General features: G+C 39.3%; 1 protein-coding gene across 1 annotated transcript in view; it reads left to right on the plus strand.

Annotated features, from left to right (window-relative positions):
* LOC122557355 (magnesium transporter protein 1-like) overlaps positions 1-25,273 on the plus strand; it is a 47,545-nt gene that overhangs the window by 4,548 nt on the left and 17,724 nt on the right. Inside the window, exons 2-6 of the mRNA XM_043704984.1 lie at positions 1,421-1,590; positions 1,692-1,809; positions 7,261-7,401; positions 13,510-13,650; positions 14,319-14,408. Coding sequence (XP_043560919.1) covers positions 1,421-1,590; positions 1,692-1,809; positions 7,261-7,401; positions 13,510-13,650; positions 14,319-14,408 — 660 coding nt within the window. The remainder of the gene's footprint in view (positions 1-1,420; positions 1,591-1,691; positions 1,810-7,260; positions 7,402-13,509; positions 13,651-14,318; positions 14,409-25,273) is intronic.

Consider the following 25,273-nt stretch of genomic DNA (forward strand, 5'->3'; position numbering starts at 1 on the left):
AGCATCCAACAAGCAGCGAAATCGACGTTTCGGGCAAAAGCCCTTCATTTGTTCCTGATGAAGGGCTTTTGCCCGAAACGTTGATTTCGCTGCTCGTTGGATGCTGCCTGAATTGCTGTGCTCTTCCAGCACCACTGATCCAGAATGTGATTCTGGCAGCAGAGAGAAAAGTCTGGTCAAGAGGAGAGACCGCTTCCTTATCCAACATCAAAACTCCAACTACTGTTGAAAGTTAAAAGAAGCCCCTGGTTCTGTGGCAGCCTGACTCCATCCATGTATGCTGCTTCTGCTGTTCCAACATTTTTTAAAAAAAAACAAGGTGCCTCAAGCTGTTTATTTTATTGGCTTGGACGAGATAGCTTGGCACCCATTGCTTAAAACTTCTCTTTTAAGAAAAAAGGACAAAATGCATCTCTTAAAGCCATATCATTGTCACAGTCCTACTTCCCCTTTATTGACTACAACTATTTCACTAATCATGTTTTGTTTCACGTTGGTTTAGCTGTTAGCAAAGCTGACACGTTTTCTCCTAGTCATGTATGTTGGATGCTTTTTAAATGTTTCTCTTTCACCACCATTAACACTCCCTATTCCTTCAGCTCTGACACAATCACCATCTGTTTGATTTGCTCCTCCTTCCTCTATGTTAACAGCATAAAAATCACTGTTTTCGAGTGCCTTTCAGTTCTAAAGAAGTCATGTTGGATTCAAAATATCAACTATTTGAAAGATGTTCAAACCTATTTTGGAAATTGGGGAGCCTATATTTCTGTTTCTTTCTTCATTGCTGTAATTTGACCAATGAGCAACAATTTGTCAACCATCCAGCACCTTTGTTTTCTTTTCTATTGTGAATTATTGTGTTTTATTTTGAAATTTTTGCACCTTTGCATTTGTAATGATAATGACAAGATATAAAGCTTCAGTAATGTCCTTGTTTTTAGCAATATTCAAAATTGTGCACTGTTTTGGGTCTTTTATAAGTCAAGGTAGAAACTAAGAACCAAGATGCAGTGATAAATTCCACTCACCTTCCATAGATTTTTTTTTAAAGACGAATTATGTCCTTGGATTTCCTGATTGGATTAATTATTCTAACACTCAATTGAAGGGTATGATGTCAGTTTATACATGCTGAAGGACAATCATTGACTATATTTGCACTTTAGTTTTTTTGAGGATGTTCTGAATCACCCATTTAAAAATACTTGATGATCTGCTACTTCATACTTCTCATGAATTAAACTGATAATTATCCTCTTAAAGTTTGAGGAAAGAAATGCCACTATATGGTTGAAATACCTTATTTTAATTATTTGCTTTACAATTGGTTAAAGTTGGTATGTAACTGCAGCTAGAAAAATTCATTTCAAGATTCTTTGTCACAAGGGTTACATTGATTGTTGTTTCTTTGCCTCAGACTCTGCTGTCTGAAAAAGTTGGGCAGATGATGGAATGGGCAAACAGGCGAGCTGTAATTCGGATGAATGGCGAAAAGTTTCGTCGATTTGTGAAAGCTCCTCCAAGGAACTACTCTGTTATTGTGATGTTCACTGCCTTGCAGCCACAGCGCCAGTGCACTGTTTGCAAGTATATAAACTAGCTTTTTTTTTGTGCTTAACATAAAATGTGATTTATGTTAAGTGTTGAATTGCAAATTTTCCTAAAAATCTTACTTTAACTCTGGATAGACAAGTGGATGAAGAATACCAAATTCTGGCTAACTCCTGGCGTTATTCAAGCTCCTTCATAAATAAACTTTTCTTTGCTTTGGTGGACTTTGATGAAGGATCCGATGTGTTTCACCAGGTGAGGCAGTTAACTTATGATTTAGATATTTGTAACATTTTGCACTATTATTAATAGAATTAGTACATACAAGGGTACAAGGGTAAATGGTATCTACTAAACAATTGTTTAGGCTAATTAAAGTTTAGGCATTGATTTTGTCTATGTCTGTCTTCATCATCTTCAAGATATTCTTTGCTTTATCCAATTCTTTCTCTAACTTGAGAGCCTGATATTCTTGTTGATCATCTAAAAAACATTGCCTGATATATAGGAACTATTTCACCTGGTGCCAGTATGTTTCACAAGCCAAGCTATTGTTGTGAATGTGTCTTACTAATCAAGTGAATATCCTAATAGGTTGTTGGAAGTCATTGTTTTTCCTTCTTTCTCAATTCCTAGGATGAAACCCATGAAGGCTGTTGATTTGGTTTCCACTGTCTTTGTTAATCACTATATTTTTTTGACAGCTTTTACCAACCATCTACCCATTCTGTTTTACTTCAAGGCAGTGCGAAATACCTCATTAGGTTCAACCTCTGCATGGTATTATGGTTGTGATGAAAGGTGTATGATTTATAAATTTTCTAGAGTTTAGAATTCAAACTCTTACAAATGTCTGTCGGTTACTTTTCATGAGCGGTTTAGAAAATGAGGTCAATCAGTCTTTATGGATCCATGATCAAATCCAGTATGTGTCACGAGCAGAGACCTCTCAAATGTTAATAGAAGCTTGTTAGTATGACTCTGAGCTTATGACTTGAAGTGTAAACATTTGAGGGCCATTAGCTTGTTTTTTTTTGATTTGGGATATTCAAGGGTTGATTTTGGGGAAACTAGAAATTGTCTGCTTTCATTTCTTTACTGTGACTTCAGAGATTGAATCAATTGAGTGGCTTTCTAGACAATTTCAGACGGCAGTTGAAAGATTGCTGTGGGCCTGTCACAAGGAGGCCAAACCAGAAATTAGAAATTTCTAAGCAGTTTTGTAGGAGATCTGACTGGGAGCAGAAGCGCAACTCAATTCTAGAAAGGAGTAGATAATAAAAGTAGTAGAAAGTTGAATATCTGATTAATTAAAAATGTTTAGTTTGTTAAAACACCAAGGAAGGAGTCTTGTGAATATTCATGTGACAAGACTGCACAATTCGAAGGCAAGAATTGGAGAAAAATCAGTTGAGTCAAACTTAAAGAATTGACATAGAGGGATAAAGTAATGGTGCTGGGGATTAGATGTAAACTGTTTTAAGATCTTTCAAACTGTGTTCTACAGTTGGTTTGTATGACACTTGACTATGGAAATTTTTTTTTAGCATTGCCAGTCCACCTAACTGGCACATCTCTGGACCATGGAAGCGAACTGAAGCATCCCATGAGGAAGCAGTGCTAACCATTATGTCATCGTGCCTTTCAGTTTATGTTTCAGCAAAGTGTTGTCTGACATCAGTAATCTGCTGATAATGTCTGTGCACATTCACCTCTATTTAATTTCATTCTGCTTAAATGCCATGACAAATGGTTGAATTTGAATTCAATTCAAAAAATATCTGTCCATGTTTAAGAATCTACTGATGACTGTGAATCTATTGTCGATTGTTGGAAAGGAAAAAACCTTCAGGGAAGGAGATCTGCCACCTCACCTGGTTTGGCCTCCTTGTGACAGGCCCACAGCAATCTTTCAACTGCCGTCTGAAATTGTCTAGAAAGCCACTCAATTGATTCAATCTCTGAAGTCACAGTAAAGAAATGAAAGCAGATAAGCCACCTTGCATCAATTTAGATACTGGAAACAACAGCAGAATCGGACCTGTTGACCTTGCAAAGTCATCCTTGCTAACATCTGGGGCCCAGTGCCAAAATTGGGAGAGTGGTGTCACAGAGTAGTCAAGCAACAGACACAGTTTGTCAGTTATGATTCTGTCATTATGACTATGTCCCAGGCACCACCACCACCACCATCCTTGGTTAAATCCTGTCCCACCGGCAAGATCGACCCAGCAGAGGTGGTGGCATAGTAGTATACAGTCAGAAGAGAGTTCCCCTGGGAATTGATTCTCGACTTCGTGAAGTCTCATGGCTTCACATTAAACTTGGGCAGGGAAACCTCCTGCTGATTACCATGTACCATCCTCCCTCAGCTGATGAATTAGTACTCCTCTGTACTTGGAGTACAGTACTTTGAGGAAGCACTGAGGGTCGCATATGTATTCTGGTTGGGGGATTTCAATGTCAACTGCTAAGAGGGGCTCAGCAGCAGCATGACTGACTATGTTGATTGGGTCCTAAAAGACACATTTGCTAAGCTGTGCAGGTGGAGATGGAACCAACAAGAGGGAGAAACGTACTTGATATTATCCTCACCAATCTGCTGGCTACAGATATATCTGTCCCTGATAGCATTGGTAAGAGTGACCACCGCACAGTCCTTGTGGAGACACAATTCCACCTTCAAATTGCAAATAGCTTTGATCATGTTGTGTGGCACTATCATGTACTAAATGGACAGACAGCAAACAGATCTGGTGACTCAAGACTGGGCATCCATGAGGTGTTGTGGGCCATTGTGCTGGAGTACAACTCTATCAATCTTCAACCTCATGGTTCAGCATATCCTCACTTAACCATTGCCATCAGGTCAGGGGATGAACCCTGGCTCAATGGAGAGTGCAGGGTGCATGCCATGAGCAGCATCAGGCAGAGTTGAAGATGAGATGTCGATGCAATGAAGCTCTTAAACAAGACTACATACATGCCAAACAGCATAAGCTGTAAGTGATAGACATGGCTAAGCACTTCAATGACCAAAATATCAGATCTAAGCTCTGCAGTCCTGCCCAATCCAGCTGAGAATGATGTGGACAATTGAACAACTCACGGGAGGGGGAGGCTCCACAAATATCCCCATCCTCCATGATGGAAGAGCCCATTGCAAAATATTTGCAACAACCTTAAGCCTAAAGTGCCGAGTGGATGATCCATCTCCACCGCTTCCAGTGATCCCCAACATTATAGATACCAGTCTTCAGCCTGTTTTGATTTGCATGATATCAAGAAACGGTTGGAGACACTGAATATTGCAGAGGGTATGGACCCTGATAACTTTCCAACAACTGTACTGAAGGCTTGTGCTCCAGAACTTAACTCCACCCTAGCCAAGCTTTTCCAGTACAGTTATAACACTGGCATCCACCCGACAATGGGAGAAATGATCCAGGTGTATCTTGAACATAGACGTATGGACAATTTGAATGCAGCCAATGACCACCCCATCAGTCTACTCTTTTTTTTCTTCTTTTTTATCAGTAAAGTGATGAAAGGTGTCATCAATATTGCTATCAAGTCACAGTAATACCCTGCTTAGTGACATCCAATTTGAGGTCTGCCAGGGCCACTCAACTCCTGTCCTCATTGCAGCCTTGGTTCATACATGGACAATAGAACTGAATTCCAAAAGTGAAGTGAACATTACATCCCATGACATTAAGCCCACATTTGACAAGTGTCATCAACGAGCCCTAGCAAAATTGGAATCTTTGAGTAATGGGGCAAACTCTCCACTAGTTGGAGTCAAACCTGGCACACAGCAAAGTTATTGTGATTGATTGTCCATCACCTCAGCTCTAGGACACCTTTACAGGAGTTCCTCAAGGTAGTGTCCTAGGCCCAAATGTCTTCAGCTGCATCATCAATGACCTTTCTTTCATCATAAGGTCAGATGTAGAGGTGTGTGCTGATTCCATAATTTTCAGCCCCATTCACAACTTCCAGGTACTGAAGCAGTACATCTTCAAATGCAAGAAGATCTGAACAATATCCAGGCTTGGGCTGACCAGCACAAGGAGGAGATAGTGAGGACTGCAGATGCTGGAGATCAGAGTGGAAAAGTGTGGTGCTGGAAAAGCACAGCCGGTCAGGCAGCATCTGATGAGCAGGAGAGGCGAAGTTTCAGGCATAAGCCCATCATTAGGAATGGGGCTTGTAACATTCGCACCAGACAAGTGGCAAGTAACATTTGAATCACACATGCCAGGCAATGACCATCTCCAATAAGACAATCTAACCACCACCTCTTGATATTCAGTGGTGTTACTGTCACTGCATTTCCCACTCTCAACACTTTCTGGTCAATGATAATCCCAACAGTCAACTGGACTCGCCACAAACAGAGGCTACAAGAGCAGGTAAGAGGCTAGGAACACTGGTGAATGATTCACCGTCTGACTTCCCAAAGCCTTTTTGTCTACAAGGCACAGGTCAGAAGTGTGATGGAATACTTCTCAGGAGACTGGATGGGTGTAGCTCCAAAACTACTCAAGTTTGATATTCCAGGATAAAGTAGCCTGCTTAAATTGCATCACATCCACTTCATCCAAAGATGCTTAGCAGTGTGTATTATCTACAAATTGCACTGCAGAAATTTATCATGGCCTTCCATACCTATGACCACTTACACCAAGAAGGACAAAGGCTGCAGATACATGGGAATGCCACCACCTACAAGTTCCCCTCCACACCTGACTTTGTCACTAGGTCGAAATGCTGGGATTTCTTCCCTAATGGCAGAGGACTAACCTACTGCGCATGGACTTGAGGTTCAAGAAGGAAATTCGCCACCACTTTCTCACGGGCAACTCTGGATGAGCAAGAAATGCTGACCAGCCAATAACACCCAGGTCCCATGGATAAATGGAAAAAAAATACATGTACGATTTTAAAAAATGCCCATTTAAAATTACAAAATACTATTTTGCTTGACACTCTTTTTTCCATGTAAAAAAAACTTCCATTCAAGTCTTCTAATTTTTGTTTGCTCGCATTTAATTGCTTTTAAAAAGATTTGTTTGACACTTGTCTCTTCTACTGTGGTGTCTTTAGTGTCAGCTGACAGCGTACGTTTCAGTGAAAGACATGAACTGTCAAAATGAGTTTCATTCTGGGGTTAGGTTTGTTTATTAATAACTTCATCTGGGATCATAACACTGTGAGCTGTGAACACATTTCCTCTCTAGCTAAGTCAGCGAACCAAAGTCCAAGAGTGTGGGTGTTCACAGGCTGGTGTTTAGATCAGAGTGGTGCTGGAAAAGCACAGCAGGTCAGGCAGCATCTGAGGAGTTCACAGACTGGTGACAGGAAAACTGTCACATTCCTGATTATAGTCACATTCCTGATTATAGTCACATTCCTGATTATAATCAAATGACTTACTAAACTATGATTGAGATTGCTATCGTGAGTGAATGGAATACTCGTGGGTCATCGGTAGCAGCACAGACCATTTGGGCTGAATGCCCTTTGTTCTATGCAAATAACATTCTGGCATTTGTTGATAATAGCCACATGGATTTTAAAAATCTGGAGGACTGCTGGCACCTATAGAAGTTAACATTAAATCAATACAATAGGGAGAAACCTAGCGAAGAGGGAAATTAAAGAAATGTAATACTTTTTATAACATTTGTTCCTTTTGAACAGCTCAATATGAATTCCGCTCCAACATTCATGCATTTTCCCGCTAAAGGAAAACCGAAGCGAGCAGACACTTATGAGCTTCAAGTTCGGGGATTTGCAGCTGAGCAGATTGCACGATGGATTGCTGATAGGACGGAGATCAATGTAAGTTGCTGTGTATGTGAATTTAGCATGTTAAATTCTCTATCAATTGTAGACAGGCAATTGTGTAAACTGTGAATTCAGTTATGTCCCTATAAATAAGGCATTTGCCTAAGCTCAGGTACTTGGCTTACTCTATTCTACTTTCATGAGCTTCCCTCTCCAGTCGGCTTGAACAGCCTTGTTTTTAATTTCAATGAGCACAGCAATTTACAACAGAAAAAGTGCATGAGCTGGTTTCCTTTTACCTTCCTTGTGTGTTTAAAAGAAATGTAAAGTCCTCTTCCCAAGTATCCTCCAATGATAAGGCGTTGTCCCTCAAGGTTCTGCGTTTTCCGTAATCATGATAGGCATTTCATTGGTTCTGCCATTGACCCTGTTCAGTATAGGACTCCTTCTTGGCCCTGGGATGCTTAACAAAAGGGCGTGATCACTCTTGAGATCTGTTAACCCCGCTAACTAATTTGTAAATGGTGGTTGTTAGACTAGGGTTTGCATACTTGTATTCTGTAATTCTGCAGATAATTTTTCTACTCTTTCATAAGCACTTAACTGTTGTTCTGTTGTTCACCAACAACATTTTTTGCAGAATATTGCAGTATCAATATATATATAGTACGGCTGGCTAGAAGTTGGAAACTAACAAAGAAATTCTGTTTGAAATCTTTGTGATAGTTATGCAAGAGAAATGGTGGGCAACAGCTGCCAGGATATGGCTATTCTGTTTTTAGAATCTGAACTATGAGATCAGTGGTGGCACGAAGTGTACGCAAAGCCAATGGTTTTGTGCCTTGAAGTTGTAAATTCAAAAGTGAAATATTTTGAGAGATTCCGATCACTTGGATAATAATGCAGGACTTTCTGTTCTTCCATGAAACTTGCGAGAAGCAAAATCTGTTAGATTCTTCTGAGGTATGGTAAAGCATTGATGCATATCTGAAACGTTTGGTCTTTCCACAGATTGCTCAATCTGTTGAAGTACAGTGAACTTAAGTTTAATTTAAATCCCTGCTTCATTAGTCATATTTGCATCAGTGGAGTATATAAATGGCACCCAGTATTTCCCGTGTCTTTTTATTTTTGCTCATTTGTAGACACATGTATCATTGGCAAGAACAGCATTTATTGCCCTTGGGAAAGTGGTAGTAAAACTGCACTTCACAAGGTGTGGATCCACCACCAGGATCCTGTCCCATGATGGTGAAGGAATGAATTCCAAGTCAGGATGCTGTGTGGCTTGATGGGTAATTTGCTAATATTATTGTTCCTATGCGTTTGCTGCTCATACTTTTCTAGGTAGTACAGTTTGTGCTTGAAAGTAGCTGTTGAAGGAACGTTTGAGTTGTGCAAACTAAGTTAGACATGGTATGCAATCCTTCCTTAATGGCAGTGGTAGAGAAACTGAGTGTTTAAATGGTGGATGGGGTGCTGGTCAAGCTACTTTATCCAGGGTGGTGGTGGGATTCTTGAGTGTTATTGGAGCTGCACCTCACCAACGTTAGTAAACATTTCTTGACTTGTATGTAATACAGGGTAGACCTGCTTTGGGAAGTCAGGAGGTGAGCCAGTCACTGCAGAATTCCTAAACACACTCTCTCTTTGTAGCCACACAATATTTGGATGACTAATCAATCAAGCTTGTTGGTTTGAGATTCAGCAATGATAATACTGTGGAATATCTAGTGGGGCTTATTTGATTGTGGCTTGTTGAATTTAATCATTGGTTGACATTTGTCAGATGAATGATACCTACCACCACCAGAATGTGGTCCAGGACTTGCTGCGTGTGGATTCTGGTATCGTAAGTATTTGAAGTTTTTGTGAATGACATTGAACAGTGCAATCATCAGCAAAATTTACACTTTGAGACCTTGTGTTGGAGGAAAGGTCATTAATAAAGCAGCTGAAGATAGTCCCAGGGCATTACTCTGAGCAACTAGAATGATTGCCCCCACAACCATCTTTTGTATTGCCATGCATGACACCAAACAGAGTTTTATTTAGCTTTTATTATGCTAGGGCTCCTTGATGCCACACTGTATGCCTTGCTGCAAAGTGTGCATTCTTAACTTGTGTTGGTTTCTCTGAAAGGATGAACATTTTGGATCAGTTTTTTGAAATCTAGAGTTCTGATGTCACTAAAGTGGAAGGACTAAAGACCGATGAATAAGGATGAAAATATTGTTAGCAAGTTCTGTTGTTCGTTTAAAACGAGAGAGACTTGGAACAGTTAAAATTGGCAAATGAATTCCAAGAATGCCCAAAGATCAGTTAATAGTTGCTTCAACTGTTAATCGTATTATTATTCAATAAACTGCAAAGTGGAAAGGCGAGGTGCTTGAAACAACAAATGTTGAAAAGGATGAAATAATAACTCAAGCTTGCTCACATATTAGTCTTATGATGTATGTTAATTGTAGATTCCTTTTTTAATTGTGTGGTACTGGGCATTGCTCATATTTCAGCATATGGAGATTAACATGATACTACATTAGACAGCACAAGTTTAAGAATAATCTTGGTATTGACGATATATTGAAGTCACTATAGTAATATTTTTGAATCATGTAAAATAGCTGGAGTAAGTAGTAAGTCTCTAGGATGATACTTCTACAATTGAGCATACTTCTATGAAAAGGGAACCAATTACAGTACTTGATGGCAAATGATAAGGCAATTAATTTTGGAAAGCCAGTGGATCTGGAGTTCATCTAGTCCGGGACATGATTATATATCCCCAATAAAAGCTGGTGACAAAATATTATGGTCCCTATCAACTGGTTTGCAGGTAGTGTGAAGGGTGAAGGCCTTGAGTGGCCTGGTGGTGACCTCCTGAATGAATGGCGGTTTCTGTCTGGCATCTGTTTTCAGGCTGGATAGTGGAGTTCAGCAGAAGTGACATTGTTCACTACTTTTTTGTGGGGAAGTACACTCCATCAATGATCTTATTTCAACACCCCTACCCCACACCCTCAATCAAATTCTGCCCCCTTTGAGGTTTCTACTCCCTTTAAAGATCTTGTGAGCACCCCCATATTCTATGGCCTTGGACCAAAGATCTGTGGTCAGTCTGACTGGTCAGCAGCTCTTGAAGAATGGACTTCCTCCCAATGGAAGGGATAAAGTTCCATTTTGAAGCAATTACAGCTCCTTTTAGCCTAAGTGGCTGTGCGGCTTTGGTGGGAGCACATTTCCTGCTGACTTTGGATGGTAGGGTGGGAAACTGTACTATTCTTAAAAATCCCATTGGCATTGGACAGCATTAGTGGTATCAGGTGTTAAGAATTGGAGCAGAAAAAGTATCTGAAGCTGCATAAAGAGTTGCCCTTTTCATCAAATGATAAGTGAATGATGAAAATCATGATGAAAGATGAAGGTTTGGTGGTTGGAGTATATTTAATATTTGTAGAGATCAGAAAGGCAAATTAAATCTGTGTTTTGTTTAAGAAGTGGTATTGCAGAAATTCACCACTTTCTATTTATAAGCTTCACATTGGCCTGTGACTTTAACAAAATAGTTGCTTTGGATCTCATGGTATGTGACCAAGATAGGAAATATTTTAATTCTGTATTTTGTAGATCTGGTGATTTTGGTCTTTCTGCCATAAAATTTAAAGATTAAAAACATTGATTTTCAAGAAGTTATAATCCTTGGAGCTAAAGGGATCAAAAGATATTGGCAGAAGGCAGATCAAGGTACTAAGTTAGATGATAAGCCATGATCATACCGAATAGCAGGGCAGGCTTGAAAGACCAAATGGCTTGCTCGTGCTCCTCTTTATTGTGTTTCTATCAGAAGATGGAACTTGGCAAATTGGCAATAAAATGTTTAAGGCTTCTTCCTAACAATGAATCCAAATTAATTGCAAAATCCCTGGGCATAAGCTGAAAGAAGTAAATGAGACATCTGAGACCTCAAGTGCATCTGTGTTTGTGATGAAGGTCCTGAAGACCAGTATGGTGAGTCAAAGGCTAGGAACGAGAGTGGTCCTGATACACATGATGGATCTATAGCTTAATTGTCCATATTGGGAAGTCTCATCTAGTAAATGATGAATCTGATAAATGTGAGTTTTTAAGAACTGCTAGTGACGACTGTTAAATATTGGTTGTGTAATTAGGATGGTGGCTAAGAAGGCCAGCGGAGTGGAAAATAAGAAAGCAGATAGCAAATACTGAGAGGGGTCCAAAGCTGACTCGCGTCAGACAGCATCTACCCTTGGAGGTGGAGCCTCCAGTAGTGCAAAAAGTAGGCTTCTACTTTTTGAGAGAATTGTTTTTGGTCAAAGGGGCAGCAGATGTAGAAGGTAAACAACAGAAATTAAACAATTTTATCTGTGGCCTGAATGATGTTTCAAAAGTATGGTTATTTTTGGTGAAGTCTTTTTCAGAAAATAGGTCATCTTCAACTAAAGGAAGCTCCTGCATTGCTTTATTGGGAAGGAAAATATACAGGCACCTTTTATGGTGAATATTGATTTCTTAAGAAGTGGTGTTATCATATTTGATAAATATATTGTAGGATTACATTAAAATTTAAAATTTCATATTATATGCAGAAAAATCTGACAAAAACCAGAAAAGTCTCAAATGGGTTTGGCAAAGGGACAAATAGGGAAAACAACCTTCGAATAAAGACAAAACTCTGTGGATGTTGAAAATCTGAAGCAAACAGTGCTGAAGAAACTCCACAGATTGGCAGCATCTGTGGAGAGAGAAACAGAGTTAATATTGAGTCTGATGACCGAAATAAACCCATTGATCTTTTAAGAACTTCCACTGAGAATTTTTCTTTATTTGTTGTAAAGGTGTACCTAGCTTTTACTTAACAGTCATCGCGTTATTCCTCAAGATTGCAAAGTAGCTGGACAAAAATAGGATTTACATCCTAGCGTTATGATGCAGTGCCCAATATGTTCACTGACTGTAATAGAAATTATAAATAGTACAAGCTTCGAATTCTAATGTTTAAAACTGAAACTGAGACAGTAACTTTAGAACTATCATAAATCAAAAAATGATTTATTTTAAATGCACTTGGAACTTTTAAAACTATTTCAGCTCACTCTTTTTAATAAACTCAATGATTGAGCCTCCACAACTTTCTGTCAGTAAGAATTCCAAAAATTCACCCTTTTGAGTGAAGATATTCCTTCCCAACTCCAAACTAAATGGTTGACTCCGAATTCTAAGACTGCTTCTAGTTCCCAGCCATCTAAAACACGAAGCAATTGCAAGAATGAGACATTTCCATCCTTTTACAAGTATCTGACTTTTCTTTGTCTTGAATCTGTCATTTCACCTGTTCTGACCAAGGTTTAAAAAATTATAACTGTGCAGTCAGTGATCTTGGTAACTTTATTGAAAAGCTGTGTTTGGATGAAAAATCAGCATGGGTGAGACATAACTACTCCTCCAATCGTAGCTTCTGTCTAATTCAACAGGCTGCCTCTCTCCTGATTTTGCTGCTCCTTCAAAGAACAATTCTGATGGGATGGGCAGTCAAGGGTGGGAGAGAGGGAGCCCACGATTGGAGGAGCTGGCCTAGCCTAATGCAGAGACTTTAAGAAAAGAGATTGGAGAAGCAACTAGCAGCATTGTTATACTAAGGAGATAAAGGGAAAGAAAATCCAGTGAGTATTCTCTTTATTTTTTTGAGCACTAGACTGTGTACATTCATATGTGACTTTTATATTTGAATAATATCTCAGCATTTTGCAGCCAGTGAATAATTCTTTTAAAAGAGCAGCCACATATGTGGGCAAACACTGTAGCAAATGCATGCTGAGGAAGGTTCCTTAGGTCTGTTTTCGTGATGTTGTTTGAGGAAGAAATTGGCTAGGATACTAGGACTTCTCTGCTGTCAAAATAGATGGTTTAACCACGTCAGCATGTCAGATTTAATTTGACATTATGTATTGCAGATAGATAAAGTGAATAATGTTGCACTGAATAGCTCATTGGACTTTGTGTTTTTATTCAGTTAAAAATGAAGGTGTAATTTTACATAAGTGTGGTACAAAGCAATATTATCTGCATATAACTAAAATATCAACAGTTGTCATGCCAAAATTTTAGTGACTTGCTTTTCTTTTTGTTTTGAAAAACCAGATCAGAGTGATTAGGCCTCCAAACTACGCTGGTCCCTTGATGCTGGGATTTTTACTTGCTATAATTGGTGGACTTGTGTATCTTAGGCGGAATAACCTTGACTTCCTATATAACAAAAATGGCTGGGCATTTGTTGCTTTGGTAAGTGAAAATGCAATTAATTATTCCAAAGGTTTTTCCTGTTTTTTGTGCACTCCCTTTAGAATTATCATATCTCTGAAAATTATTTATCAAAAATAATTCATTGTAAATCAATAGTATTCGAAGTAGTGAGATTTGGAGTGTTGAGATTTTGTTTTTGAGTTGTACTTTAAGGGTCACACTTGGAGAAGAAGCCTGCAGTTTAAAATAAAATTTGGCACGAATTAAAAATGTCATTAATGACCAAGGATGTCTGCTGTTAGACATGTCTTGGGTAGATTTGATATTGGGGTGGTGATTCCAGATTTGAAAGGAAGATGATGATGGGACTTGTGGAAGTGAATCATTGACACTATGTTAACTTGGAGATGGAATGAGAAGAGAGAGAGAAACTAGAAAAGAAATTAGATCTGGTCTAGGAAGAATGGAAACCTAGAAATTTGACCTGATGAACAAGTAGGGAGGAAGACTGAGGCACCTTAGACGATGGCTGTAGTTTCTTTGCTAAAGGAGGCTATGAATTCATGTGTTGAAGCCAACGGTAAAGGAGACAAATTCAGTATTTTCTGGTTAATATATGTTTCAACCATGCAGGAGCAAGTCTGTCTAACTGATGTTGTGATTTGTCAAAACATGGTCTATTAATTTTCTGTTATATGTTCGCTCAGTGTTTTGTACTTGCTATGACCTCTGGCCAGATGTGGAACCATATCCGGGGTCCCCCATACGCACACAAGAACCCTCATACTGGTCAAGTGGTGAGTAATTCGATCACCTTTGATTTTCTAGGTATTGTATCCTTGCTTTAGCGAATTTTGCTGTTTTGAATAAATTTAGATATACTTTAAATGATTTAACTTTTGGTGTTGTAGAATATGAACTCCTAGTGACCAGTTTTTTCTTTAATGCCATATTCTTCAACAGAATCTGCGTAGGAGCACCTGTCTTCCACTCATCCCCTTATTTTAGTGTAAGGAAAGTATGGTACCATAATGTTCAGAGCTATCTCCTTGTCCAGCAAAAAGAAGCATAGAGGGATTTTTTTTAAGAAACCAATAATTCACATCCAGATGGTAGTTGGAGATAACTCCCACCTCCACTTCCTTTTCAGAGTTTAGCAACTGCCATTAGAAATAAAGCTGTCCAGTGGAATTTCATGTAACTATCAAGATTCATTAAGAACAATTCTTCAGGAAATGACTTAGAAATCAATATTTAAAATCTATTCTATGCATGGTCTTATTGCTTTTTTTGATCCGGAACTGTATGTACAAAATCTATTACATACAACTAACCCATAGAGTCTTACAGCATGGATACAGACCCTTCAGTGCAACCAGTCCATGCCAACCATGCTTCCAAACTAAACTAATCTCACTTGCCGGCGTTTGGCCCATACCCCTCCAAACCTTTCCTATCATATACTTATCCAAATGTTGTCATAAATGTTGTAACTGTAGAACTCTAAAGATGTGCTGGTGGTTTTATTCCACCATATATTGTAAATCATAATTAGGCTGGGGAGGAATATAGTGTCATTTTAAAGGAAAGTGGAGGAGTCTAGCTTTCCATCATCCTGTCATGTATCTCAAATGACTCTAGGCAGAATAGCCAAAGAATAGACTATGCCCCTTTTGAGTAGGAATTTCGAAGAGCAGAACTGAACACCTACATGAATATATAGACTATGATTATTTTGAGAACTAAAGATCAGTTTTTCTTAAAGTTATCTTCATGAAGTAATATCACTAAAGATCGTGACCTAATTTTAGCATTCCATTTAAGTTTCTAGCATGCCATTTTAGAAATCTGGTGATTGTATTTTCATCAATAATAGTAATTTTGACAAATTAGATTAAAATAAACATTTAAGCATCACTACAGTACATGTTGAGATTTGGTCAAGTTGCTGTCCTGTTTTCTGTTAATCTGTAAATGCTAAATTCCGTATCCTGGATTTATAAAAACTAGATTGATTGAGTGCTGCCAAATGCTGCTCATAAGAGGGTTGGACTGTCCCCTCTGGAGCAGTATTGAGGGACAAAGAGATAAGTAACAATAACGCAGTCAAAATTAAAATCTTTGAAACTATTTTGTTCAATCCTACTGAGTATGGTCCAAGATTGGATGCATTTAATTTCCCATAATAGTAATCTCATTTTTTCAATTTACATATTGTCAAATTTAAGGTAGAATCATGAGTTATTTCTGTTTGCAGGACTCAGACTATGCTATGATTGAGAACATGCTAGTTGATACTGCTGTAAAATAGACTGTCTTTGGAAACTAACTAAAGTGTGCACTTCTGTCATGGAGTGTCAGCTGTGACTCAGTTAATAAGCTTTCTAACTCCTGTATGGCAAGTTTCTTGTTTCAAGTCCTTCTCAAGGATTTGAGCCCAGAAAGGTTGACATTCTGGTGTGGTGTCAAGGATGTGCTGCACTGTTGGATGTGTTCTGTCTTTGTGATAAGATGTTAAACTAAGATCTTGTCATCTGTTCCGGTAGTTGCAAAGTTTGCCTGGTATCATTTTGACGAGCATGTGAGTTAGCCTTGGGGGTTCTGGCCAATATTGATTCCACGATTCCTGTAATTAAAATCAATGATCTGATCTGATCATCACAGTGGGAGTTTGCTATGTTAAAATTGTCTGTCATGTTTGTTGCAGTATGACTGTGTAGACCTCAGAAAAAGGTCATTGTTTATAGAGCACTACGTAAAAGCAAATCATTTTTTAATGGAGCCACCAGCTTACTCTCCACATGAGAATTAATGTCAACTTAATTCATGTGCTAACTTTTTTTATTGAATGTAGTTTAATTGAGTGTAGTTTCCACTCTGGATTTTGTTTTAACTTGCAAGTTAAAATGCTATTCAATTGTTCAGTTATGATTGAGGTATACTATTTGGCAATGATTGAAATTCCCTGGATTGATGCTCCTATGTGGTGTTATGTTTTCAGTCTGAAAATACTATTGCTGTATTTAAGCAACATTTCCAATGCATTCTGTTCCCTTGTGACATACATTTTTATTTTAAAAAATTTGGTACTTTTATCATAAAGCTCCCTAGTATTCAAAACTGAGGTCAATCTAGTGAACCCACTTTGTATTGGAAATGAGATTGAAGATTACCTGCTTACTAGGAGCTCTTATTTAGGAATGAGAGATTCTAATTTTATGGAACACTGGCACTATTACTGCAACAGGAAAGAACTGTATTGCTGAACTGAGTTTCACTTAAGTCCGTCTTCACGGTAAAGGATGCGAATAGTGTTCGAGATGTATGAAAAACATTTTCTAAATAAAAGGGTGAAAGTGGCGAGAATCCAGGTTGGTGTGAGTTATAGAGTTAGTCATAGGGATATACAGCACTGAGACACAGACCCTTTGGTCCAACTCATCCATGCCGACCAGATATCCCAACCAAGTCTAGTCCCACCTGCCAGCATCCAACACACATCCCTCCAAACCCTTCCTATTCATATATACATCCAACTGCCTTTTTAACTGTTGCAATTGTGTAAGCCTCCACCACTTCCTCTGGCAGCCCATTCCACACGTGCAACGCCTTCTGTGTGAAAAAGTTGTCCTTAGGTCTCTTTTATATCTTTCCCCTCTCACCCTAAACTTATGCCCTCTAGTTCTGGACTCTTTCTTCCCTCCCCCCCCCCCCCCATTCGCCCCTTTTTATTGAAAAATTGTCAGTCTCCTGCTAGCTAAGATGTTAGAGAACCATGAAAGTTACACATCTTTACATGTAATGTCAACCATGGGGGAAAATGATTACAATCTTATTAGAGACAGTAATTGAGCGTTTTGACAAATATATGAACTGATCAGAGACATCCAACCAGAATTTGTAGTGTTAAAATAGCTTAAAATATAAAGGTTGGGTAACATTTGTGGAGAGAAAAGTGTTAACATAATGGTGGTTGATCTTTTATTAAAACTGAAGAGTAGTAGAAATGTAAGAATTTTAAAGCTTATGAAGAGTGGGGGGTGAGGAATAAGAAGAAAAATGTCTGCAGTGAGCACACATTTTTCCCTGCCCTCCCCTAACAGCATTCTCCCTGCAAATCCTAGTCCTTGCCTTTGTCATCCCTAACATTCCCCCCTCCCTATTTTCTCCTCATTGTACAAGCATAGATGTATAACAAGTGCCCTGTCGTCCCCTTTCATCTCATGTCCAAGGCTCCAAAGATACTTTTTAAGGGCAACAGCAATTTACCTGTACTAATTTCAATTTAATACATTGTATTTGCTCCTCATGACTAAATGCACAGTGGATGACTGCTTTGCATAACACTTCCATCAGACCCTGAGGTTCTGATTCTTTGTTATTTTAATTCTTCAACTTGTTCCCATCTTGACCTTGCTATCCATGACCTGCAACAGTGTTCCAGTTAAAGTCGAGTGCAAGCTTAAAGAGCAAGACTTTCTTTCGAACTGCACATGGTTGCCTATAGGAATCCATGTTTAGTTCAACAATTTTGATCATAACCTACATCCAGTTATTCCCTTTTTTTTGTTTCAATAGGCTGATGGCCTTTACTTTCTTTATACCTTCCTAACACATGAAGATTTTTTATAGTAATTGTGCCTCATTTGGGCATCACCTTTGTTTATTAACTATATTTATAACTATTGCCAATTTTTGGTTGTTGAATCATGAAATATTTTAAAATTTTATTTCCTTTAGCCTCTACCCTGTCACAGACTTCTCCTTTGTTCTTCCTGTCTTCTCAGTTAACTGGTTTAAAATCTCTTACATTTCTGTTTCTCTTCAGTTCTGAAGAAAGGCATGGGCCTGGAATGTCAACTCTATTTCTCTCTGCAGAACAGTGTACTACAGGAGCAGGCCCCTTGGCCCAGCATATCTGTGTTAAACATGATGCGATTCTCAAGTAATCCCATATGCTGACACATAGTCTGTATTCCTCTATTCTCTGCATGTTCATGTCTGTCTAAATGTCTAATCCTAACCCTCTTAAACTTTGTGATCCTATCCGCTTCTCTTACCTACCCTGTAGTGCATTTCCGTGCCTCCTAAACTCCATGTAAAATAACTTCCCTCGCGTATCTCCTTTAAATTTTTTCCGCATCACCTTAAACCTATGTCCCTTAGTATTTGACATTTTCACCCTGGGAAAGAGATTCCACTATCTACCCTATCCATGCTTCTCATAATTTTATATACTTCTATCAGTTTGCCCCTCAGTCTCTGATGTGTTGCTGGAAAAGCGCAGCAGGTCAGACAGCATCCAGGGAACAGGAGAATCGACGTTTCGGGCATAAGCCCTTCTTCAGAAACGTCGATTCTCCTGTTCCCTGGATGCTGTCTGACCTGCTGCGCTTTTCCAGCAACACATTTCCAGCTCTGATCTCCAGCATCTGCAGACCTCACTTTCTCCTCAGTCTCTGATGTTTGAGGGGAAAACATCCAAGTTTGTCCAACCTCTCTTTGCAGCTAACACAATCCAATCTAGGCAGTGTCCTAGTAAATCTCCTCTGCACCTTCTCCAAAGCTTCCACATCCATCATATAGTGCAGTGACCAGAATTGCGCACAATACTTCAAATGTGACCTGACCAAAATCTTAAAACCGTTGCAGCAACTTTTTCTCTCTGAGGGTAGTGTGTGTATGAAATTAGCTGCTAGAGGTGGTGGATACTGGTACAACATTTAAAAGGCACGTTGTATGAATAGGAACAGTTTAGAGGGGGTACGGGGCTAAATGCTAGCATGTTGATCTAGATTAATTTTAGAGTATCTGATCAGGATGGACAAGTTGGATCAAAGGGTCGGTGTTCGTGCTGTTCATCTCTGACTCGAAAACATGTGCCAACATTTTTACTCCATGCTCCTACCAATGAAGGCAAGTGTGTAATATGCTACCTTTACCACCTTATCCATTTGTGTTGCCAGTTTCAAAGAGTTGTGGGCTAGGACTCCAAGATCCCTCTGTATATTAATACTCCTAATGGTCCAGCCATTTACAGCATACTTTCCTTTCCCATTTTGGGAGGTCAAATGGACCTCTTCATGTCCAGATTAAATGCCACCTACCATTTCTCTGCTCAGCATTCCAGCTGATCTATATTCTGTTTCAACCTTAGAGATCCTTCCTCACTATCAACAAAGCCAGCAATTCTTGTATCATCTGCAAACTCCACAGGATTGATGCTTGTGAATTACAACAGATCACAGACCTTCAGTTAGAAAAACACCTCTCCACAGTTTCCCTCTGTCGTCCTGGCTGAGCCAGTTTAGTATGTAACTTGCAGAGTCACCAATTTACCAAGAGGAACCTTGTTAAATACTTTAAAGTCCATGTAGACTACACCCACTTTACTCTTATCAATCATCTTTGTCATTTCCTGAGAAAACTCAATGAAGTTTGAGACCAGAATATCCTTGCATAAAGCCTTGCTGACTATCCCTAAAAAGTGTATCCTAGGATGTTAAAAGAAAGTATTATGTAGTGTTATGGACCCAGACCAAAGCCTGTGGCCTCCTCTATATTGGAACGTTTGCGGAACGTTTCAGAGAACACCTCTGGGACACCCAGACCAACCAATCCAACCACCCCGTAGCCCAACACTTTAACTCCCCCTCCTACTCCACCAAGGACATGCAGGTCCTTGGACTCCTCCATCGCCAGACCATGGCAACACGATGGTTGGAGGAAGAGTGCCTAATCTTCTGCCTGGGAACCCGCCAACCACAAGGGATGAACTCAGATTTCTCCAGTTTCCTCATTTCCCCTCCCCCCCCCACCTTGTCTCAGTCAAATCCCTCGAACTCAGCACCGCCTTCCTAACCTGCAATCTTCTTCCTGACCTCTCCGCTCCCATCCCACTTCGGCCTATCACCCTCACCTTGACCTCCCTCCACCTATCGCAGTTCCAACGCCCCTCCCCCAAGTCCCTCCTCCTTACCTTTTATCTTAGCCTGCTGGATACACTTTCCTCATTCCTGAAGAAGAGTTTATGCCCAAATCGTTGATTCTCCTGTTCCTTGGATGCTGCCTGACCTGCTGCGCTTTTCCAGCAACACATTTTCAGCTCTGATCTCCAGCATCTGCAGTCCTCACTTTCTCCCCTCAAAACATGCCAAGGAGATACAATCTAGGCTAACGTTTTCTTATTTTAGTGTTGCAGTTCAGATGCAATTCGATTGATCAAACTGTCAGGCTTGAAACAAAATGTACTTTATCATACACTATAGTTAAAATACAGACTAAATAAAATAATTGACTTAAGTAGAAGTCAATTGAAATATTTAACAAAAAATAAACTACTAATTAACTATTCCAGTATAGTAACCTCCTGTAAGCACACCCTTGGGAAAGGCAAATTCAGTAACATTGTCTCTCGTGCAATTCTAGCAGCAGGAAGAGCATCCAAGCTTTTAGCTGTAGTAGAGAAAGATGTAGCGTCTTTCACAACCCCAATAGCTACTGAAAGCTAGATTAAAATTCTAGTTCTGTGATAGCTTGACCCTGCACATTTAGGTTGCTTCTATTGCTCCAATGTCTTTTTAAAAGAAAATCACCCAAGGTCTTGAGCTGTTTATTGGCTTTGAGCAGACTGTTTGGTCCCTCTGTCTAAACCTTGTTTTATTTTAAAATAAAAGGACAAAAACACCTCTTAAAGTCATAGTATTGTCACAAGAGATACTGGATACATTTGTAGTAATCTTCAAGTCCCAGAGGATTGGAAAACTGTTGATGTAACACCTTAATTTGAAACGGGAAAGAGACAAAAACAGGCAACTGTAGGCCAATTAGCTGAATTGTACGTTACTGGGAAAATCTTAGTCTGAGGTAAAGGACGTATTAGCAGAGCATTTAGAAATACATAATATGATCAAACAGAATCCGACTGGCTTCATGAATTGGAAATCATGCCTGATAAATGTATTAGAATTATTTGAGCAGGTAGCAAGTATGTAGATGAAGGAGAAACAGTGGATCTGTATATTAATGAGGTACGACACATTGGATTGCTTAATAAAACAAGACTTCTGTAGTGTTGACTACTATCTTGGCATGGATAGAAGAAAGACATTTTGAGATGAGGGCATTTTTCAGGATGGCACCTCTTTCTAGTGGTGTGCCACATGGATCAGTGTTGGGTTCAATTATTTACAATATACTAATTGCTTTGATGAGGAAAGTGAATGTACTGTAGCTAGCTTTGTAGATGACACAGGTGGGAACGCAAGTGATGATGACACAATATCTATAGAGGGTATAAACGGCTTAAGCAAGTGGTGAAAGCTGATAGAATACAGTGGAGGGAAAATGTGAGTTTATGCACTTTGGCATGTTATTTAAATGGAGAAAGATTTCAGAAATCTACAAAACAGGGGGATTTAGAAGTCACCATTCCCTAAATCTCTCCAGCTAGCAAACAAGTGCACTGGGTAGTAGGGAAAAAAAATGGAATATTATCCTTTTATTTTAAAGGGACTAGTGTGTGTGTGTGTGTATGTATGTATGTATATATATATATATATATATATATATATTTTATTTTTATATATATATAAAGGTTGTCTTGCTAAAATTATATAAGGCACTGGTCAGACTCCAGCTGGCATGCAATGAACAGTTTTCAGCACCTTACCTAAAGAGAGATTAAATTGGCGTTAGAGGCAGTCCATAGCAGGTTCATTAGACTGATACCAGGTATGGAGGGACCGTCTTTTGAGGAGGGGTTGAATGGATTAGTTCTGTAATTATTGGCATTTAAAGAATGAGAGGCGATTTTTAATTGAAATTCTTAAGGGACTTGATAATTTGGATGCAGGCTGAATGACCGCCTCCTCTAACCGAGATAATCTTCCTGAGGTGTTTACAACAATTAGAGGAGTTGGAAAGATATTAGAACACTGAGTACAGGAGCAGGAACGTTGTTGTGGCTGTATAGAACATTGCAGAAGCCGCTTTTAGAATCCTGTATAGTTTTGGCTGCTCTTCTGTAAAAAGGATGTTGTTAAACTTGGGGTTGCAGAAAGATTTATAAGGATGTTGCCAGGATTAGAGGGTTTGAGTTACAAGGAGAGGCTGAATAGGCTGGGGCCTTTTTCCCTAGAGCATCGGTGACTGAGGGGGTGACCTTAAGCGATCACTAAAACCATAAGGGGCATGGATAGAATGAATAGGCAGTGTTGTTTTCCAAGGGTAGGGGAGTCTAACATTAGAGGGCACAGGTTCAAGGTGAGATTTAAAACTGACGAAGGGGTAGTTTATCACGTAGAGGGTGGTGTGTGTATGGAATGAGCTGCCAGAGGAAGTGGTGGAGGTTAGTACAATTGTAACATTTAAAAGGCATCTGGATGGGTATATGAATGGGAAGGATTTGGAAGGATCTGGGCCAAATGCTGGCAAATGGGACTATGTCAGATTGAGATGTCTGGTTGTCGTGGACGAATTGGTGAAGGGTCTGTTTTTGTGCTGATGACTCCATGACTATTGACAATACTATGGCTTTAAGAGGTGTATTTTGTTCTTTTTTTAAATGAAGCTGAGATAGAGGTGGTGGGTGGTCTGCTCAAAGCCAACAGAGTAAACAGCTTGTGACACCTTGGGGTTTATTGAATTTGGAACAATAGAAGTAGCCTGAATGGATGGGGTCAAGCTCCCACAGAACTAGAATTCGTAATTTTAGTTTTCAGCTGAGGTCTTGAAGCTGGATGTGGAAGCTCTTATTCCTCTGGCTCTCACAGCTAAATCTGGGGTTCTCTTCCTGTTGCTAGAATTGTATGTGAGACAATATATTCTAATGAATTTGCCTTTGCCAAGGGTGTGTTTTTGGGATGTTATTATATTGGAACAGTTAATTAGTAGTAATTTGTTTGTATTTTAACTGTATTATAAAAAGTGTGTTCCGGAAGTAGAGTAGTTTGACCAATCAAATTGCGTTTGAAAGGCAACACCTTGTACTTAAATTTTAAAATAAATAAAAGTTAGGATCCAGGCTATCATATTAAGATATTTTGAAGGGGTTTGGTCTGGTCCATAACACTCTGGTATGGTAGACAGAAACTTTGGTGAAGGAATCCATTGCAATCTTCAGGCAAGAACTAGATAGGTCAAAGGTGATATTAAAGTGTACTTCTTCACACAGGCTTGTGTAAAATATGGAATACTCTCCCTTACATGTTCAGCCATCGTTCCTTCCTGTATAAACCCCTGATAAAATCGATTCACCTTAGGTCATTGAAAAATTTCAGGACTGATTTTTTAAAAAACAAAACCTAAAATTAAAAACGTTGTGCCGGGAATTCATGGTGGGTCTGACAGCACGTGTGGAAGAGAAAAAGTTAGTTTTTGGACAATGCCATTTCATCAAATTAGTTCTGATGATCACAACAGTAAACTCTATTTCTGTCCATTCTTAATAAAATTCCAACAACACACTAAAACACAATAAGATCTTGACGTCTTCCAGTACAATACAGTTTGATTGCTCAATCCACAACCTTGAATATTCACTTCTTCAGCACTAAAGGACAATGACAGCAGTGTGTACCATCTAGCAGTTGTACTACAGCAATTCTTCACGCTTCTTTGAATAGCATGCTCTGAGCTGAGTAGAGAGTGTGGCACTGGAAAAGCGCAACTGGTCTGTCAGCATCCGAGAAGCAGGAGAGTTGACGTTTCGGACATAAGCCTTTCATCAGGAAGCCCTTCCAGCTTTTCCAGCAACCCACACTCGACGCAGATGTTGGAGATCAGAGGTCCTCGCTTTCTCCCTGAACTGTGACTTCTAGGTAGAAGGACAAGAGCAGTGGATGCCTGAGAACAAGACTTAGAACATCCCCTCCAAATTGTACACTTATGATTTAGTACTTGATTGTTGTTTCTTCACTTGCTAGATTAAAATCCTGGAAGTTTTTTCTGATAGCGCTGTTGCTATATTTGCCCTAATGGACTGCACTGGTTCAAGAAGGGTGCTCATCAGCTTCTTGAGAAATTGGGGATGCACAATAAATGCTTGCCCAGCCAGTGATGCCCACATCCTGAAAAAGAGTAAAGTAAAATAATGTTTGTTTATAACACACTAGTTCAGCCTCAACTGGAGTGTTGTATTTAATTCTTGGCACAACACTTTAGAAAGGCTATGGAGACAGAAAAGATTTTCACCAGTTCAGTGAACGAGAGACTTCAGTTATTTGGATAGTGAGGACAAGGTTAGAAGGGGTTTTGATGGAGATGTTCAAAATTGTGTAGCATCAAGACAGATGAATGAGAGAAACTGACCCTGCTAGCAAGGAATTTGAGAAGTAGAACTTGACTTGAGTAGTTCAACAAATTACTTTGATAAGATGCATTTTCCTCTTGTGTGAAGAACTGGGGATCTCTACTTAAAAATTGGTGGCTGCATATTTAACCAGCAGAATTATTTAAGACCCCTTCTCTTTGAGGTCTGTGTTTTCAGCAAGAGTGTTCTTGATTTTTTTCTTTAAGGCCAAGGTAGATTTTTGTTTAGCAGGCTGTTGAAAGATCATTAGGGGTATGTGGAAATTAAGATTTGAGGTTGTATTCAATTTAGCATTGATCATATTGGAGAGTGGAGCAGAATTGAAGGGCTGAGTGGCCTTTTTTATAATTA

Source organism: Chiloscyllium plagiosum, chromosome 15, assembly GCF_004010195.1.
Source record: "Chiloscyllium plagiosum isolate BGI_BamShark_2017 chromosome 15, ASM401019v2, whole genome shotgun sequence".
Classification (NCBI taxonomy): Eukaryota; Metazoa; Chordata; class Chondrichthyes; order Orectolobiformes; family Hemiscylliidae; genus Chiloscyllium; species Chiloscyllium plagiosum.